General features: G+C 46.1%; 1 protein-coding gene across 7 annotated transcripts in view; it reads left to right on the top strand.

Moving 5' to 3' along the window:
* The window catches only part of LOC145360525 (PH and SEC7 domain-containing protein 1-like), a 184,143-nt gene that overhangs the window by 75,744 nt on the left and 89,753 nt on the right, over positions 1-18,646 (top strand). For all 7 annotated transcript variants that reach the window (XM_080215789.1, XM_080215788.1, XM_080215782.1 and 4 more), the window contains 3 exons: positions 3,098-3,209; positions 3,922-4,420; positions 13,134-13,655. In XM_080215789.1, coding sequence (XP_080071915.1) covers positions 3,098-3,209; positions 3,922-4,420; positions 13,134-13,655 — 1,133 coding nt within the window. The remainder of the gene's footprint in view (positions 1-3,097; positions 3,210-3,921; positions 4,421-13,133; positions 13,656-18,646) is intronic.

Genomic DNA, 18,646 nt, shown 5'->3' with positions numbered 1-18,646 from the left:
TTCTTCACGTCAGTCAGAAACATTCCAGCATTTATGACATCGAATGAAACTGTTTCAACAGAATCAAAAGATTTCCATTGTCCCCTTGTTGTCCATTTGACTTTCTATTTGAAAAGCCAGTTGAAAGTGACCCAATGGAATATGGGGATATATATTGGGATTTATACATTGCAATATACATTGGGATATATATATTAGGATTATACATTGGGATTTATGCATTGGGATTCACATTGGGATTTATGCATTGGGATATATATATTGAGATATATACATTGGGATTTATACATTGGTCCAGTGGCAATACCACTGGCTCCCCTACTATTGCACCCTTCATGATCTTTGGACGTCTGCAAGGTGTTTCCTATCCAAAGAAGCAATTTGTTGTAATTCAATTACTTTGGCAATGTAGGAAACGCAGCGGCCAGTTCCCACACAGCAAGATCCCACAAAATGCAATGAGATGGTTACCAAATAATCTGCTTTTAGTGATGCTAATTGTGGGATAAATATTGACTGGGAGAAAAGTAAAACTTTCAACATCTCTCAGAATTGACAAACTCAGCTGTTTAGCGCAAGGTTGCAATAAGATGGCCAGCCTCTAATTTATTATGAATCTTTGACATATTTGATGACAAAACACTCATCCCTAATGTTTGTCCAGTTTGCAAACATTGTTCAGCACTGTGGTTCTGTTTTGAAAACATTCATCAACAAAACTTTCTTCAAACTGTTGTGCAAGTTTAACTAGTTGGTTTAGACAAGCTAAGAACATCGCGTGAGCATTGCAAGAGGGTAAAGTGTGGCCTGGCCTAACCTTGTCTACAAAGTTGAAGCCCGTAAAATAGAAGGGAAAATGGTGGCATAGATAAGAGTTCCTGAGTGACTGAAACGTAGAGTAATGGTAAAGAGTTGTTGGTTTTTTGGCTATGTAGTGGCGTTCCCCAATATCCAATACTCGGATTACTGCTTGTCTTACCATGAATGACATGAACTTGAGTGTACAGGGTACCATTTCAACATTTGCAGATGACACAAAACTTGGAGAGTCATAAACAGTGAGGAAGGTACGGATACTTCCAGCAGACCCAGACTGGTGGAATGGGTGGACAATTGGCAGATGAAATTGTACACAGAGCAGTGTATAAAGCGATACAGTTGGGTAGGAAGAATGAGGAGAGGCAAGTTAAAATAAAGAGATACAATTCTAAAAAGGGATGCAGGAACAAAGGTACCTGAGGGTGGTATGTGCAAATATCATTGAAGCTAGCAATGCAGACTGAGAAAATGGCTAAAGAGGCAGACAGGACGGTGGGCTGTATAGAAAGAGGCACTAAGTACAAAAGCAAGGGAATTGTGATGAGCCTTAATGAAATACTGGTTTCTCCTCAGCTAGAGTTCAATTAAATTCTGGGCACTGAACCTTTGGGAGGATGTGAAGACTTTAGAGACAGCACAGAATGGCACAGTGGTTACCGCTGCTGCCTCACAGCCCGAGGGATCTGGGTTCAATTCCTGGCTCAGGTCACTGTTTGTGTGGAGTTTGCACGTTCTCCCCATGTCTGCGTGGGTTTCCTCCAAGTGCTCTGGGACGCTTAAATAATCTTGAACGTCTATCTGGAGTGACTAAGAGAATCTTTGCCTTGATCTTGTGCATAGTATGACCACAGTTGAAGCCCTTCTACAGTGGAGCCTGGCTTCACTGCATCAGAAACCAATAAGTTAAATATTATATGTGGTCAGTTGGAAAATGGAGAAAGCAGGAAATGGATTTACAGTATAGAGAGCAGCCAGAAAGTCTTCCTCATCAATAGTAAAATCTCTGACTCAGTCACCAAGGAGGAGTTAGAGTGATGCAGAGGGCCTAAGTCACAGTGATTGGTTGTAGATTTACATGTGAGGTGAATGGCGGAGATTACTTCCTACAATGCCCTGGGGTGATGCTATCTCCTTACTTCCTGCAGTGATTAAACCAATCATTGTGCATTTACTGAATTTGCTCAAACATCCTCTTCACCATCTAACAATCACAATGTTCATCAGTCATGTGTTGGGCGGCACAGTAGCATAATGGTTAGCACCGCTGCCTCACAGTGCCAGGGACCCGGGCTCGATTCCCGGCTTGGGTCACTGTCTGTGTGGAGTTTGCACGTCCTCTCCATGTCTGTGGGTTTCCTCTGGGTGCCCTGGTTTCCTCCCAAAATCCATGCTGGTTAGATGGATTAACCATGCTAAATTCTCCCTCAGTATATCTGAACAGGTGCCAGAGTGTGGCGACCAGGGGATTTTCACAGTAAATTAGTTGCAGTGTTAATGTAAATCTATTTGTAACAAGAATAAGTAAACTTCAAAAACAGACAAGATTCATGAGAATGTTTCCAAGGATGAGGAACTTTAATTATTTCCTTATTGTTGCTTTCTGCCAGTTTTTCTGTGCGCTTTGACAAATTTTGACAAAGAGTCATCAGAACTCAAAAGGTCAGCTCTTCTCTCATTCCAGATATTGCCAGACCTGCTGAGATTTTCCAGCATTTTCTCTCTTGCTTTGTGTGTGTGTGTGTGAGATAATGCTCCTATGAAGTGTTTTGAGATATTTTGCCATGTTAAGGTTACTAGCAAGAGATGATGTGGAGGTGCAGGCATTGGACTGGGGTGGGCACAGTAAGAAGTCTCACAACACCAGGTCAAAGGTTTATTTGGAATCACGAGCTTCAGGCGATGAAGGAACAGCACACCGAAAGCTCTTGATTCCAAATAAACCTGTTGGATTTTAACCTGGTGTTGTGAGGCTAACAAGACACAAATTGTTGTGTCGAATATGGATGTTGGGCAGTTGACATTCCGAGATTAGGGAATGTTTCTGTTGGTTTACAACATGAGCCTACTGCAGTTTTCCCAGCCTTCCTCATTGGACCAGACACAAAATTAGGAGTTGAAATTAGAGCACGCACGTATTAATGTGGTTTCCAGGGCAACACTTGGGGCCCCCGATGTGACCCATGGAATTTTGAGAAAGGTCTTGATAATCGCTGTTCAATTAACATGTTGAGTCTCGCTGATCAATGGACACATGGGCTGTTCTCATTTTGTTTTGAAGGCTAACTCTTGCATATTGGTTGGGGAATATTCTGAACGGGCTCAGCGGATTGCAAAAGCCAGACGGGAGTTCTTCTACGGAACATCAGAAGCACAGATCCCGGAAGATAAAGGTAAACTTCGAAACTGTAATAGTGGAGGTGAGAGTCCCGTCACCAAATTACTTTATTTACACCATACATCTGATACACGGCCAGCTGTCCAGTTGCTCCCTGCTGAATGCAGGCTGGGAGACTGACAAACCTGCTTTAAATAGGGAGCATGAGGCTCCCTGATATAGCTATCGATTAAGACTCATCAGATAGTTCATACTCTGGCAAACCAATCTCATTAGCCTGGCTGAAGACATCACAGAAACTCATTTTGGGACAAATTACTGGCTGTAAAGAGTTACTCTGAATGATCAAACGTAGATCTATATTGCACTGTTTGCTGCTCCATATATAAGAATCTTCAAACACTCTCAGTGGAGAATAGTGGGAAGTTGTGTCGATGGAGGAGATACGTGTGAAGTGTAAGCACTAGCACAGACTAGTTGAGGTGAATGGCCTGCGTTACTAATGGTAGGATTCATAGACTGCTCCATACACACTCCCTCTATGGCTATTCGCACAATTATGGCTGGTGAGTTGCTGAATTCTCTCGCTTTAGAGCCTACACAAATGTGCTTGCTGGTTGTGCAATTATACAAGCACTGAGCTGGATCTAGTTCAGACATACACACTGTATGAAAAATGGGCTTTCGCTTAGGTTTCGCACTGCCGCTCAACATCTCCAGAAACTCCTCCACCATTCAGTTCCTAACAATCTGTTGTCTGCTTGCAGCTGCTTCTGAAATCCGGCACTCGCTGGCGAATCCGCACGCTCCTGTGACGAGTGAAGTAGCAGAGAAGAAGCAAAAGAGAGAGTCTAACGAAGGGTCTCTCGAGGCACAACCATTGGTGGTCAATCATGGCTCTGCCGAGGCAGTTAATGATTTGAAAGGCGCACCCTTGTCAAATGGCACTTACAAGGCAAGAGACCAAACTAGAACAACCAAGTATTCAGAGACTGATCTGGATGCTGTGCCTATCAGACGCTACCAGGAGACCAACCTGGATGAAGTCATGGCCCAGTACAACGCGACCAGTTCGGACACGCACGACGGTATTCACCATCCGAGTTTAATGGTTGGTGGAGATGCCGTTCAGATGGACCCTCGAGCTCCCTCAAGAGGTTTCATGCCAGGAGAGACCATAGGGAATCACGAGGAGTACCGAGAGGAACAGGCAAAGCCTACAGAGGATGACGTATTCTCCGAGCCATCTTCTGCTGCTGATGAGAGGTAATCAGTGCCTATTGAGCGGGTGTTACAATATGCCTCCTGTTCATGTCACCTTCATCGTATTGTTCAGGATAAAGAGGTAGGGAATATTGATTGATTATACAGGTAAAGAGGGGATAGGGGGCCATCCACAGGTCCAGGCAGTGGGCAGTCGAGGGAAATAATCCAATCTGACTGCCTGCCCCTCCCCAGCGGCTACATTTGCAGCTGGGCTGCCTCGGAAAAGCAGCCAGTATAATTAAGGTCCCCCTACACACCCCCGACATTCTCTCTTCCACCTTCTTCCGTCGGGAAAAAGACACAAAAGCCTGAGGTCACGTACCAACTGACTCAAAAACAGCTTCTTCCCTGCTGCCGTCAGACTTTTGAATGGACCTACCCCGCACTAAGTGATCTACACCCTGGCTATGGCTGTAACACTATACTCTGCACTCTCTCCTTTCCTTCTCTATGAACGGTATGCTTTGTCTGTACAGCATGCAAGAAACAGTACTCTTCACTGCATCCCCATACACGTGACAATAATAAATCAAATCACATCATTTCCAATGTCACATTTCAGGCGTTGTGATGGTGGGTGCTGTGGGGGTGGGGGTACATTCTCACTCCCCGGGTAATGATATTTTAATTTGGATTAGTTGGGTTTTCTTTTGACATTCTGTTTTAATTACAGTCCCACCCATCAGGGGATGTCACCCTTTGTGATTTTTGTTTCATTTGTTGACCCTTTGGTTTTATTTAAATAACATACAGAGGGACTGCTGGTACTCTGAGACAGAGATAGGGAATTAAAAACAAAATTATTCATGAGATATTTGTGTTGCTGGCTGGGCCAGTATTTATTGCTCATCCCTAACCGTCCTTTGAGAAGGCCTTTTTGAGCTGCTGCAGTCCATGAGGTGTCCGTACGCTCACCGCGCTAATGCCGCATTCTGTAAATAAGTAAACTGTCAGGAAAAGGATTTGTGTTTAGATTCAAATCTCTGGCTTGGATCCTGTTATCCCAAAAGTCTCAAACTGCTGCAAAGAATTCAAACTAATCAAAATCCTTCTCACTGGGATGCCTGGATGGTATCTGATTTGATTTGGTTTATTTTATTGTCACTTGTATTAGTATACAATGAAAAGTATTGTTTCTTGGATGCTATACAGATAAAGCGTACCATTCATAGAGAAGGAAAGGAGACGGTGCAGAATGTAGTCACAGCGAGGGTGTAGAAAAAGATCAGCTTAATGCGAGGTAGGTCCATTCAAAAATCTGACAGCAGCAGGGAAGAAGCTGTACTTGAGTCGGTTGGGACATGATGTCAGACTTTTGTATCTTGCTCTTGATGGAAAAAGATGGAAGAGAGAATATCCAGGGTATGTGGGGTCCTTAATTATGCTGGCTGCTTTGCTGAAGCAGTGGGAAGTGTAGACGGAGTCATTGGATGGGAGGCTGGTTTGCGTGATGGACTGGACTTCATTCATGAACTTTTTTAGTTTCTTGTGGTCTTGGGCAGAGCAGGAGCCCATACCAAACTGTGGTACAACCAGCAAGAATGCTTTCTATGGGGCATCTGTAAAAGTTGGCGAGAGTCGTAACAGACACACCAGATTTCCTTAGTCTTCTGAGGAAGTAGAGTCAATGGTGGGCTTTCTTAACTATTGTGTTGGCATGAGGGGAGACCAGGACAGGTTAGTTGCTGATCTTGATACTTAAAAACCTGAAGCTCTCGACCATTTCTACTTCGCCCCCATTGATGTAGATGGACATATTCTGCTCTATGATTTCTGAAATCGATGACTATCTCCCTCAATTTGTTGGGGAGAGATTATTGTTGTTGCATCAGCTCACCAGATTCTCTACCTCATTCCTCTACTCCGTCTTGTCATTGTTTGAGATCCAACCCCTATGGTGGTGTCATCAGCAAAGTTGAAAATCGAGTTGGAGGGGAGTTTGGCCACACAGTTATAGTGTAGACCCTTAGCTACACCTTTGGAATCTGCAATTCAGTCCAGCTAGGCTGAGGGAACGGTTAGACATAGAGCAAAGTGGTCTGTACTGTGCTCCAACAACCTCTCTCAACATCGATCCTTGAGGATTGGTCCTTTCTGAATGACTGGGACATTTTACCTTCCTGCACAAACAAACCTCGGGTTTCTCGTGGTAACTCGGCCAGTTTGAGCTGAGTTGTGGGCAGATTAAGGGTGCTAAAGTGCATTTATGATACCTGTGGATGTTGGAGAGTGAACCTGTTGCAGCAAGATGTACTGTCCAGTCACCTGTTTCCTTTCCTTTGGACACAAGTCGCTAAATAGCACTGCAGGGAAACAATCCTATCTGAAATTTATAGTTATTAGGAGCAATGAAAGACCTCATCAAGTAATTCAATAGCTCTCCGCTGTCCATAAGCTGCCCAATAGAATATTGTACATAAACCTAGTCATCGTTGCATGGATATAGGTAGTGAGTAGCAAAGTGATTTTTTTTTTGATAAGGTCGTACGCTGGAGGTTAGCAAACAAAATGAGAGCACAACTGGTGTGGTTTGAGAGTTGGTGAGCAGACAGGAAGCAGTGAGGATAAATGGGTCATTCTCAGGATGGCAGGCTGTTACTTGTGCGCAGTGCCGCAGGGATCAGTGCTGGGGCCACAGCTGTTCACAATCTTACGGAAATGATTTGGATGCGGGGACCAAATGTAATATTTCCAAAGATGCTAGGTGGGAAAGTGAGACGAACGCAAGGGGGCTTCAAGGGGATTTGGACAGGCCTAGTGAGTGGGCAGGAGTTGGCAGATGTGATGTGAGTAAGGAGAGAAAACAGAAAAGCAAAGGATTTCTTAAACAGTGAGAGATTAGGAAATACTAATGTCTAAAGGGACCTGAGTGTCCTTGTCTATGAGTCACTGAAAACTAACACACAGTTGCAGCAAGCAATAAGGAAGGGAAATAGATGATTAGTCTTCATAGAATCCCTACAGTACAGAAGGAGGCCCATCGAGCCTACACCAACAACAACTTAACCCCATATATTTACCCTGTTAATCCCCCCAAAAATAGGGTTAATTTAGCCTGGCCAATCAACCTAACCCGTACATCTATGGACTGTGACAGGAACAGTGCTCCTGGAGGAAACCCATGCGGACACGGGGAGAATGTACAAACTCCAAACAGACAGTTACCCAAGCCAGGAATCGAACCCAAGTCCTTGGCGCTATGAAGCAGCAGTGCTAACCACTGCGCCACCCTGCTGCCCCAAGTGCAGGCTCATCACAAGGGGATTTGAGCGCAGGAGTAAAGATTTCTTGCTGCAGTTGTATAGAGTTTTGGTGAGGCTGCATCTGGAGAATTGTGCACATTCTTAGTCTGTTCAAGAATATACAGGGAGTGCCATGGAGGCTCACCAGATTAATGCCTGGGATGATGGATTGTTTGATGAAGAGAGGTTAAGGAGACTGGGCCTGTGTAGAGTTTTGAAGATTAAGAGGTGATTTCAGTGAAATTTACAAAATTGCTACAGGACGTAACAGCGTAGGTGTAGACAGGATGTTTGCCCTGATGGTGAGTCTGGAACCAGGGATACAATCTCAATAAGGAACAGGCCCATTAAAGACTGTGATGAGGAAAAATTTCTCCAGTCGCAGTTGACAGATCTTTGGGATTCTCTACCTCACCGGGCTGTGGAAGCTTAGTCACTGAGCATGTTCCCAGCAGAGAGTCAATAGATTCCTGGACATTAATGACATCAAGGGTCATGGAGATAGTGTGGGAAAAGTGGTGTAGAGTTAGAAGATCAGCCATGATTTGTTTGAATGATGGAGAGGGTTGGATGGGCTGAATGGCCTACTCTTGCTCCTATGTTCCCTATATTCCAAGATGATAGTACAGTGGCACAGTGGTTGCACTGCTGCCTCACAGTGCCAGGGACCCAGGTTCAATTCCGGCCTCAGATCACTGCCTGTGTGGAGTTTGCACGTTCTCCCCGTTTTTGCATGGGTTTCCTCCAGGGGTTCTGGTTCCCTCATCCAAAGATGTGTGGGTTAGGTTGTTTGGCCATCCTAAATTGCTCCTTAGTGTCCCAAGATGTATGAGTTAGGGAGATTAGCAGGGTAAATTAGTGGAGTTGCAGGGATAGGCCCTGGGTGGGATTGTTATCGGTGCAGACTTGATGGGCCAAATGGCCTCCTTCTGCACTGTAGAAGCTCAATGATTTTATAGAACACAGAATCCCTACAGTGCAGGAACAGGCTCATCGAGTCTGCACCGACCACAGTCCCACCCAAGCCCTAACCCCATATCCCTACACATTTACCCACTAATCCCTTTAACCTACACATCCCTGGACACTAAGGGGCAATGTTTAGCATGGCCAATTGACCTAACACGCACATTTTTGGACTGTGGGACAAAACCGGAGCACCCGGAGGAAACCCACTCAGACACGAGGAGAATGTGCAAATGCCACACAGACAGTGACCCAATCTGGGAATCGAGCCCAGGTCCCTGGAGCTGTGAAGCAGCAGTGCTAACCACTGTGCTACCGTGCCTCCCTATGGCTCTATGGTTTTATAAGATGGGTATGAATGCATTAAGGCAATAGCAAAGCACTGGTTGTATGATTATACCATTCTACGGTACATAAGCCATGATGTGGAGCTGCCGGCATTGGATTGGGGTGGGCACAGTAAGAGGTCTCACAACACCAGGTTAAAGTCCAACAGGTTTATTTGGAATCACGAGCTTTTGGGGCACTGCTTCTTCATCACTCACTTTTACCTGATGAAGGAGCAGCTCTCAAAGTTCGTGATTCCAAATAAACCTGTTGGACTTTAACCTGGTGTTGTGAGACTTCTTACTGTGGTACATAAGAATTAAGAACAGCAGTAGGCCATTCAGCCCTTCGAGCCTGCTCCACCATTCAATACGATCATCTCACCTTGACTCCACTTACCTGCCCGTTCTCCATAACCCTTCAACCCTTTACTAATTAAAAATCTGTACATCTCCTTAAGGTAAAACAATAATTAAATACTGCAGAGTAGAATGATAACTGCAGCCCCTTAGTTCACCGACTTTCCAGATTACTAACCAGTAGGATTGTTAAATCGTGAGTCTCTGAGAGCAACGAGTTGTACCTTTGATGAAGGAAGCCCATCTCAGGGCTTCACATGGGGAAGTGGTGTTGGGGGGGTGGGGTGAATAAGCATCCTTGGGTTGCTCCGGCGTCCTCCCACAATCCAATGATGTGTGGATTAGGTGGGTTGGCCACGCTAAATTGACCCTTAGTGTCAGGGGGACTAGCAGGGTAAATGCTTGGTGTTAGGGCCTGGCTGGGATTGTAGTCGGTCAGACTCAATGGACTGAAGGGCCTCCTTCTGCACTGCAGGCTAAATGGGCCGAATGGCCTCCTTCTGCACTGCAGGCTAAATGGGCCGAATGGCCTCCTTCTGCACTGTAGGCTTGATGGGCTGAAGGGCCTCCTTCTGCACTGTAGGCTTGATGGGCTGAATGGCCTCCTTCTGCATTGTAGGCATTCTACTCTTGCCCTCCATTTCGGTTTTCGTTCACTCCCCACCGGTGTTGTCAACCCCTCCCAATGTGCCTCTCTCCTTCAGGTGTTAACCTCAAGCCTCCTCTCCGCAGCCAGGCTCTGAGGGCTTTCCAGTGTTTTCTATTTGTGTTGCGGATCCCCAGAGTCCACAGTGTCCTGACGTTACCCTGACTCAGCGCCCCCTCTGCTGGCACTCCTTCGCATCGCACTTGCTTGACGAGATGCCTAATTCTGCTCCCCCCCTCCCGGGTCCACAGCAGGCATGCTGGATTGAGGTTCCTGTGATTTGTTAGGACAGCGTTGCAGCCTCAGCATCTTAACACCATGGACAGCAATGCCTGTAATTGCACTTTTAAAACATAAATAACCAAGACACCACCCCCTTCCCCTCCCTCTGCCCCGTGCTGTTTGTGGAAACGTTCTATCATTTGGAGAACTTTTCTATTTGCTGCTGCGTTTAATGTGAATTGTTGAAGACATCACGTGGAAGGAGGGGCGGTAAGGAGAGGACACAGTTTTACAGTAATTGGATAAAGAGCCCCACAGGCCATGAGGAGGCTTTTTTTTACACTTTACATTGTGATCTGGAACACACTGCCTGAAAGATGGTGCAAGCAGATTCAATAGAAATTCTCAAGAGGCATTTTAGAATCCCTACAGTACAGAAGGAGGCCATTTGGCCCATTGAGCCTGTGCTAACTCTCTGACAGAGTAGCTTATCAGGCCCTATCCCCAAATCCCTGCTTCTTTACCCCACTAATCCCCTAACCTACTCATCTTGGGACACTTAAGGGGCAATTTATAGAACGATAGAATAAAATAGAATCCCTACAGTGTAGAAAGAGGCCATTTAGCCCATCGCGCTTACAACGACGACCATCCCATCCAAGCCCCTATTCCCGTAACCCCACGTATTTATCCTGCCAACCCTGTAAAAACTAAGGGGCAATTTATTATGGCCAATCAACCTAACATCTTTGGATTATGGTGTGGGTTAGGTGGATTGGCCACGCTAAATTGCCCCTTGGTTTCCAACTGTGGGAGGAAACCCACACAGCCATGGGGAGAATGTGCAGACCCCACGCAGACAGTGATGCAAGGCCAGAATCAGTAACTAGCGGTGTGCCTCAGGGATCAGTGTCAGGATGCAATTGTTTATGATTTACATAGATAGTCTGGAGTTGGGGACCAAGTGTAGTGTGTCAAAGTTCTCAGATGAACTAAGATGGGTGGCAGAGCAAAGTATGCAAAGGACGCTGAAAGTCTGCAAAGGGGTATAGATAGTCAAAGTGAGTGAGCGAGGGTCTGGCAGATGGAGTACAATGTTGGTAAATGTGAGGTTTGGTAGGAATAACAGCAAAGTGGACTATTATTTAAATGGTAAAAAATTGCAGCATTCTGCTGTGCACAGGGACCTGGGTGTCCTTGTGTCTCAAGGAGTTAGTTTGTAGGTGCAGCAGGGAATTAAGAAGGAAAATATAATTTTGTCCTTCATTGCTAAAGGGATGGAGTTTAAAAACAGGGAGATTATGTTGCAGCTGTATAAGGTGTTGGTGAGGCCCCACCTGGAGTAGTGTTTACAGTTTTGGTCTCCTTACTTGAGAAAGGATTTACTGGCGCTGGAGGGGGTGCAGAGGAGATTCACTAGGCTGATTCCGGAATTGAGAGGATTGGCTTATGAGGAGAGACTGAGTAGACTGGGGCTATACTCATTGGAATTCAGAAGAATGAGGGGAGATCTTATAGAGACATATAAGATTATGAAGGGAATGGATAAGATAGAAGGAGGGAAGTTGTTCCCACTGGCGGGTGAAACTAGAACTAGGGGCATGGCCTCAAAATAAGAGGAAGCAGATTTAGGACTGAGTTGAGGAGGAACTTCTTCACACAAAGGGTTGTGAATCTGTGGAATTCCCTGCCCAGTGAAGCAGTTGAGGCTACCTCATTGAATGTTTTTAAGGTGAGGATAGATAGATTTTTGAACAGTAAAGGAATTAAGGGTTATGGTGAGCGGGTGGGTAAGTGGAGCTGAGTCCATGAAAAGATCAGCCATGATCTTATTGAATGGCGGAGCAGGATCGAGGGGCCAGGTGGCCTACTCCTGCTCCTAGTTCTTACGTTCTTATGAATCGAACCTGGATCCCTGGCTCTGTGAGGCAGCGGTGCTCACCACTGTGCTGCCCACAGTGAAAGGGAGAAAACATTTTGCAGAAACATGTGTGAAGTGCAGGTGGTGTGGGACTAATTTGATAGCTCCTAAAAACTGCTGGAATGGCCTCCTTCTCTGCTGCGTAAGAAGTAAGAGTAGGCCATTTGGCCCCTCGAGCCTGTTCCGTCCGCCATTAAATAAGACCATAGCTGATTGTGGCTTTGACTTCACTTTCCTGCCTGCTGCCCAAAACCCTTGTTGCCTTATAGATCAAAACTGTCGAACTCAGTCTAAAATCTATAGAATGAGCCAGCCTGCCCTGCTTACTGGGGAAGAAAATTCAAAGATTAACATCTCTGCCTTAAATAAAAGAGCTGTTACATCTTTCTCGATTCCCCCATGAGGGGGAAATATCCTCTCAGCAACTACTCTGTCAAACAGCCACCACCCCCACGCCCCCCTCAGAATCTTACAGGTTTCAATAAGATGTCCTTTAATTTGACTAAACTCCGACAAGCATAGGCCCAACCACCTCTAGCTTTCCTAATATAAGGCACGGGGTGGCACGGTGGCACAAGGATTAGCACTGCTGCCTCTCAGCGCCAGGGATCTGGTTTCGATTCTGGCCTCAGGTCGCTGTCTGTGTGGAGTTTGCACATTCTCCCCGTGTCTGCGTGGGTTTCCTCGGGGAGCTCTGGTTTCCTTCACAGTTTGTAAGATGTACAGGTTAGGTTGATTGGCCATGCTAAATTGACCTTAATGTCAGGAGGATTAGAAGGGTAAATGTGAAGGGTTATAGGACTAGAGCTTGTGTGGGATTGTGGTCAGTATAGACTCAATGGGCCGAATGGCCTCCTTCTGCACTGTAGGGATTCTATGAATCACTTCTTCCAAAGATCAACCTAATGAACCTTCTCTGAACTGCTCCCAGTATCTGTATATCCTTCATAAAACACAGATGGAGTTCTCTCCTTGTGTTCTCACCAATTCCCTGAACAGTTGCATCATTATTGACCTTTGTGCTCTGCAGGTCACCAGAGATAGAGGTCAGAAATATGCTCTCACCTGCCACTTCGATAGCTATTTCACGGAGTCTCTCCGAAGAAGGCACTGATACCTTCAGCAAGCAATTCGAATCAATCCTGGAGTCCCATCGAGCCAAGGGAACCTCTTATACCAGCCTGGACTCGGTGGAAATCCTACCTTCTCCCAATAGGAATCACGGGAATTACTTCACCTTTGACTTTCCAACCCTGACCTCGGAAATCCAGGAACAAATTAAGGAGAATGCCCGACTGATCGAAGAGAAGTTTTTGCCTTGGAATGGTGGCGAGAGTGACTCATGCCTGAATTCCGCCAAGGACTCTGATTGGTCGAGTAGTCCCGGGTGCGAGGTGACGAGAGTGGATAAGAAGGCCGGTGTCAATCCGATGGTGGTTTACAGTAAGTCGGAGAACATTCTCACCAGGTGCCAGCTGTACACGGAGGACAACCTACTGAAGAGAACCCTTGAGCTCGAAGACGATGAACCAAAGTCGGATTATTCTTCCAGGTAGGCCGCAAACCTTTTAAAATTTGGCCCATTTCCGAGTTCACATTTCAGGCTGGAGTATTTAACTTGCGACGCTGCAGCAAATATCCTAGTTTTCAAATCCCTCCATGGCCTTAACTGTCCCTCTCTATTTCTGTAGCCTTCTCCTGCCCCGTTATTATTTCTAGTCTCTTATACATCCCTGGTTCCTCATTGTTCTGCCACTGATGGCCTTGCCTTCAGTTACCCCTGGAATTCCCTCGCTAAACCTCTCCGTGTCCTTCTCTCGCCATGTTTAAGGCATTCCGTATAATCTTTCTCTTTGACCCAGCTTTTGGCCAGCTATGTTTTGATGGATCATAAATGTGATTGATTTACACTCCTGTGAAGCAATTTGGGATGCTTCCCAATATTAAAGGTGCTGTATAAATGCACATTATCGTTGTACAGGGTCTGACTCTCTTGTCAATCTGTGTCCAGCACAAAGGGCTTAGTCCCAAGTTGGTAGGATGTTAAAATGTTAAATGAAAGAGTTAAGAAGTTGGATGACTGTGCTTTGTTGGTCTCGGAAGTTTAATGATCTTGATAAGAGTTCACGTACAGCAGTTGGGAGTTGATGCTTCACAATGGGCTGAATGGCCTCCTTCTTTGATTCTATAGACCATCCACCAACTTAAATGTTCATTCCTCCACTGATGCACAATAGCAGTACTGTATACCATCTACAAGATGCTCTGTAGCAACTCACAAAAGTTCCTTCAAGAGCACCTTCCAAGCTTGTGACTTCTACCACTTGGAAGGATAAGGGCAGCAGATACATTGGAAAATCACCACCTGCAAGTCCCCCTCCAAGTCACTCACTATCCTGACTTGGAAATATAGCACCAATCTTTCACTGACAATGGGTCAGAATCATGGAATTCCCTCCCTAACAGCATTGTGGGTGTACCTACACCACGTGGACTGCAGAGGGTTCAAGAAGGTGGCTCACCATCACCTTCTCGAGGGGCAATTAGGGATGGGCAACAAATGCTGGCCTTGCCAGCGATGCCCATACCCTCTAACTGATTGAATAGAAGGGAAACAAATGGTTTCCACCAATGCCTTCTGTAATGGGACAAATAATCTTGAACATCTATCTGGAGCGACTAAGAGAATCTTTGCCTTGATCTTGTGCATAATATGACCACAGTTGAAGCCCTTCTACAGTGGAGCCTGGCTTCACTGCATCAGAAACCAATAAGTTAAATATTATATGTGGTCAGTTGGAAAATGGAGAAAGCAGGAAATGGATTTACAGTATAGAGGGCAGCCAGAAAGTCTTCCTCATCAATAGTAAAATCTCTGACTCAGTCACCAAGGAAGTGTTAGAGTGATGCAGAGGGCCTAAGCCACGATGATTGGTTGTAGATTTACATGTGAAGTGAATGGTGGAGATTACCTCCCACAATGCCCTGGGGTGATGATACCTCTTTACTTCCTGCAGTGATTAAACCAATCATTGTGCATTCCCTGAATTTGTTCAAAATTTTTGAATAATTGCAATGCTCATCAGTCATGTGTTGGGCAAAATGGTGGCACAGTGGTCAGCACTGCTGCCTCACAGCGCCAGGGACCTGGGTTCGATTCCTATCTTGGGTCTGTGTGGAGACTGTATGTTCTCCCTGTGACTGCATGGGTTTCCTCTGGGTGCTCTGGTTTCCTCTGGGTGCTCTGGTTTGAAAGATGTGCTGTTTAGGTGCATTGGCCATGCTAAATTCTCCCTCAATGTACCCGAACAGGTGCCGGAGTGTGGCGACTAGGGGATTTTTCACTGTAGCTTCATTGCAGTGTTAATGTAAGCCTACTTGTGACACTAACAAATAAACTTTAAACATGTCTGCCTCACTTGTCAGGGCAGTTGTCTTTTTTCAAATTTGTTCATGCGATATGGGTATTGCTGGCTGGCCAGCATTTATTGCCCAGCCCTTGTTGCCCTTGGAGGGCATTTAAGATTTTGATTTGATTTATTATTGTCATGTGTATTGATGTACAGTGAAAAGTATTGTGTCTTGCGCACTGTTAAGATCGTTCATTGAGAAGGAAGGGAGTGCAGAATGTAGTGTTACAATCATAGCTAGGGTGTAGAGAAAGAGCAACAGTGAGGTAGGCCCATTCAAAAGTCTGATGGTAGCAGGGAAGAAGCTGTTCTTGAGTCAGTTGGTACGGGATCTCAGACTTTTCTATCTTTTTCCCAACGGAGTCAACCACATGGCTGTGGCTCTGGAGTCCATGCTGGTCATACGAGGTAAGGACATCAGATTTCCTTCCCTACAGGACATTAATGAACCAGATGGGTTTCTATGACAATTGGCAATAGTTTTGTGGTCATCATTAGACTTTTAAATCCAGATTTCTATTAGGTATACATTTCATCATCTGTCATGGGGGGATTTGAACCTGTGATGCTGGGTTTCTGGATTACTAGTCCAGTGACAACGCCACTGCCTCTCCTCTTTGTTATCAAACACAATTTGGAAACATTAGCACTGGTGACAAGGGAACTTTTAAGGAGAGTTTTAAAGGAGGAGGGAGGTGGGGAGGCAGAGATGTTTAGGGAGGGAATCCTGGAATATAAGGTCTTGACAGCTGAAGGTGCGGCCACCGAAGCATTCAGCACTCAAACTCCATTTAAGTTGCAAGGTGGCACAGTGGTTAGCACTGCTGCCTCACAATGCCGGGGACCTGGGTTCAATTCCAGCCTCGGCTGACCGTCTGTGTGCAGTTAGCACGTTCTCCCCATGTCTATGTGGGTTCCCTCTGGGTGCTCTGGTTTCTTCCCACAGCCCAAAGATGTGCGGGTTGGGTTAATTGGCCATGCTAAATTGGACCTTAGTGTCGGGGGATTAGCAGCGTAATTATGCAGGGTGACGGAGATAGTGCCTAGGTGGGATTATTGTTGGTGCAGGTTTGATGTGATGAATGGCCTCCTTCTGCACTGTAGGGATTCTATGATTGACCATAATACGAGCTTTGTAGAGTGAAGCCAGCCTTTCTGTGTAATGTTATCTCATGGGTTTGTGCTCCCCTGTTTCCCTTTTGAGCAGCAATTTGGAGAATGTGAACCCCCAGATTCCAGGTCAACTCCCATCTGGATATCGGCAGTGTGTTGTATATTCTATATGTTAGATTTTTGTTTCTTTCAAAGCATTACTCCATCCTTCGCCTCAGTAGCTTCTGTGAGGCTATTTACTTTACTCTGAGTCAACACCCAGGCTCAACCAATTGAGCACAGCAGGCTGCAGCAAATATTGGGGGATTAGCAGGGTAAATATGCAGGATGATGGAGATAGTGCCTAGGTGGCTCACACAATCAAACACAGAACAATTGAACCATAGACCATGAGATGGCGGGAAGATCCAGATTCAATCATATCCTTTAAATGGGAATCACAGTACTTAAAGGAAACAGAGTACTGGGATCTGGGGAAAGTGCAGGAAAGTGGGACTATCTTGATTCTATTAAAGAACCGCTTAGACTTGCTGGGCTGAGTGGCCACCTACTAGATATAATGACTGCATTATTCAGCTTAAAGTTTATTTACTAGTGTCACGAGTAGACTTACATTAACATTGCAATGAAGTTACTGTGAAAATCCCCTAGTCGCCACACTCCAGCGTCTATTCGGGTATATTGAGGGAGAATTTAACACGGCTAATGCACCTAACCAGCACGTCTTTCGGACTGTGGGAGGAAACCGGAACACCCAAAGGAAACCCACGCAGACATGGGGAGAACATGCAGACTTCACACAGCGACCCAAGTCGGGAATCGAACCTGAGTCCCTGGCACTGTGAGGCAGTGGTGGGAAGGGGTAGGTGGGGTTAGGTCGAGAGGAAAGTGTGGACTTCAAAAACCCAGCGGCCCTGTTTAAGCCCCGACTGCTGAGGTAAGTCTACAGAAACTTGAGGCAGGAGCAGGCCATTCGGCCCTTCCAGCCTGCTCCGCCATTCATTTTGATCATGGCCAATCATCGAATTCAATATCCTGATCCCCCCTTCCCCCCTGCCCCCTTATCCCTTGATCCCTTCAGCCCCAAGAGCTATATCTAATTTCTTCTTGAAATCGGACAACATTATTACCGCTTGCGTTTGCTCCCAAGTCCTGCATCCCCTGTCAGGGTCATGTAAGAAGTGTTACCGATGAATGATTGCTGGGGAAGGTAATAATAGTGAGGGGGAGGGGAGAGAGAGAGATTTATATGGTCTGTTTTTCAGTGTAGTGAAGGGAGAGAGATACAGGACAGGGGACGAGGAACTGAGGGGGACTCGTTCGTTGACAGGCCGGATGATTAGTTGACAATCCAGCAAAGCGCAAATAGCACCCCCCCCAGGAAAAAGTTTGGCAAGAAAATGTTTGACAGGAGAGGCAAGGTGTGGTTAAAAAAGAAGGAAAGGAACAGATGTGGGAGGACAATAGAAGGGATGGACAGAGCCTGAATTGTCCCAGATTGACAGGCTGAAGGGGGAGGGTGAGGGGGGGGGGGAGTTCCGATTGAGGGAAGGGAGAAGTGAACCTTACTGCTTGGTCTACAGGAGCACACTGCAATATGAGGACGGTGTGTAACGACATGAGAAGCAGACTGGAAGTAGCTGCAGCACAGGCTGAAAGAGAGGCTGATGATATGAGAGAGAGAACAAACACAACTAAAAGGAGATATGGAGGAGAGAAAGAGACTGCCTATCTATCTGAGTTCTAAACTGCGCGGGATGCCGAGGGAGCCTGAAGCTGATGAGAAGATGCCTGCCTGGGTGTAAGTGGCTAGTCACCCACCACCCCCCACCTCCACCCCCCCCCCCCCCTCCTCGTTTATGTTTTTCCGCCTTAAGTCAAGTCAAGGTCACCCAGCCTTAACTGGCATGAGATTTCTCAGCGAAACCCGTGCCTCCAGCCCTCCACACCACTGAGCCGCTCTCACCAGGATCCAGGCAGGACTGAAGGAGAAGAGGGAAGGTGTCCGTCTCCCCAGGCA

The sequence above is a fragment of the Carcharhinus amblyrhynchos genome, chromosome 31 (genome assembly GCF_965287045.1).
Source record: "Carcharhinus amblyrhynchos chromosome 31, sCarAmb.v2.hapA, whole genome shotgun sequence".
In the NCBI taxonomy this organism is placed as follows: domain Eukaryota; kingdom Metazoa; phylum Chordata; class Chondrichthyes; order Carcharhiniformes; family Carcharhinidae; genus Carcharhinus; species Carcharhinus amblyrhynchos.
Note: the sequence above shows the minus strand (reverse complement) of the source record. Positions and strands in the feature narration are given on the sequence as shown.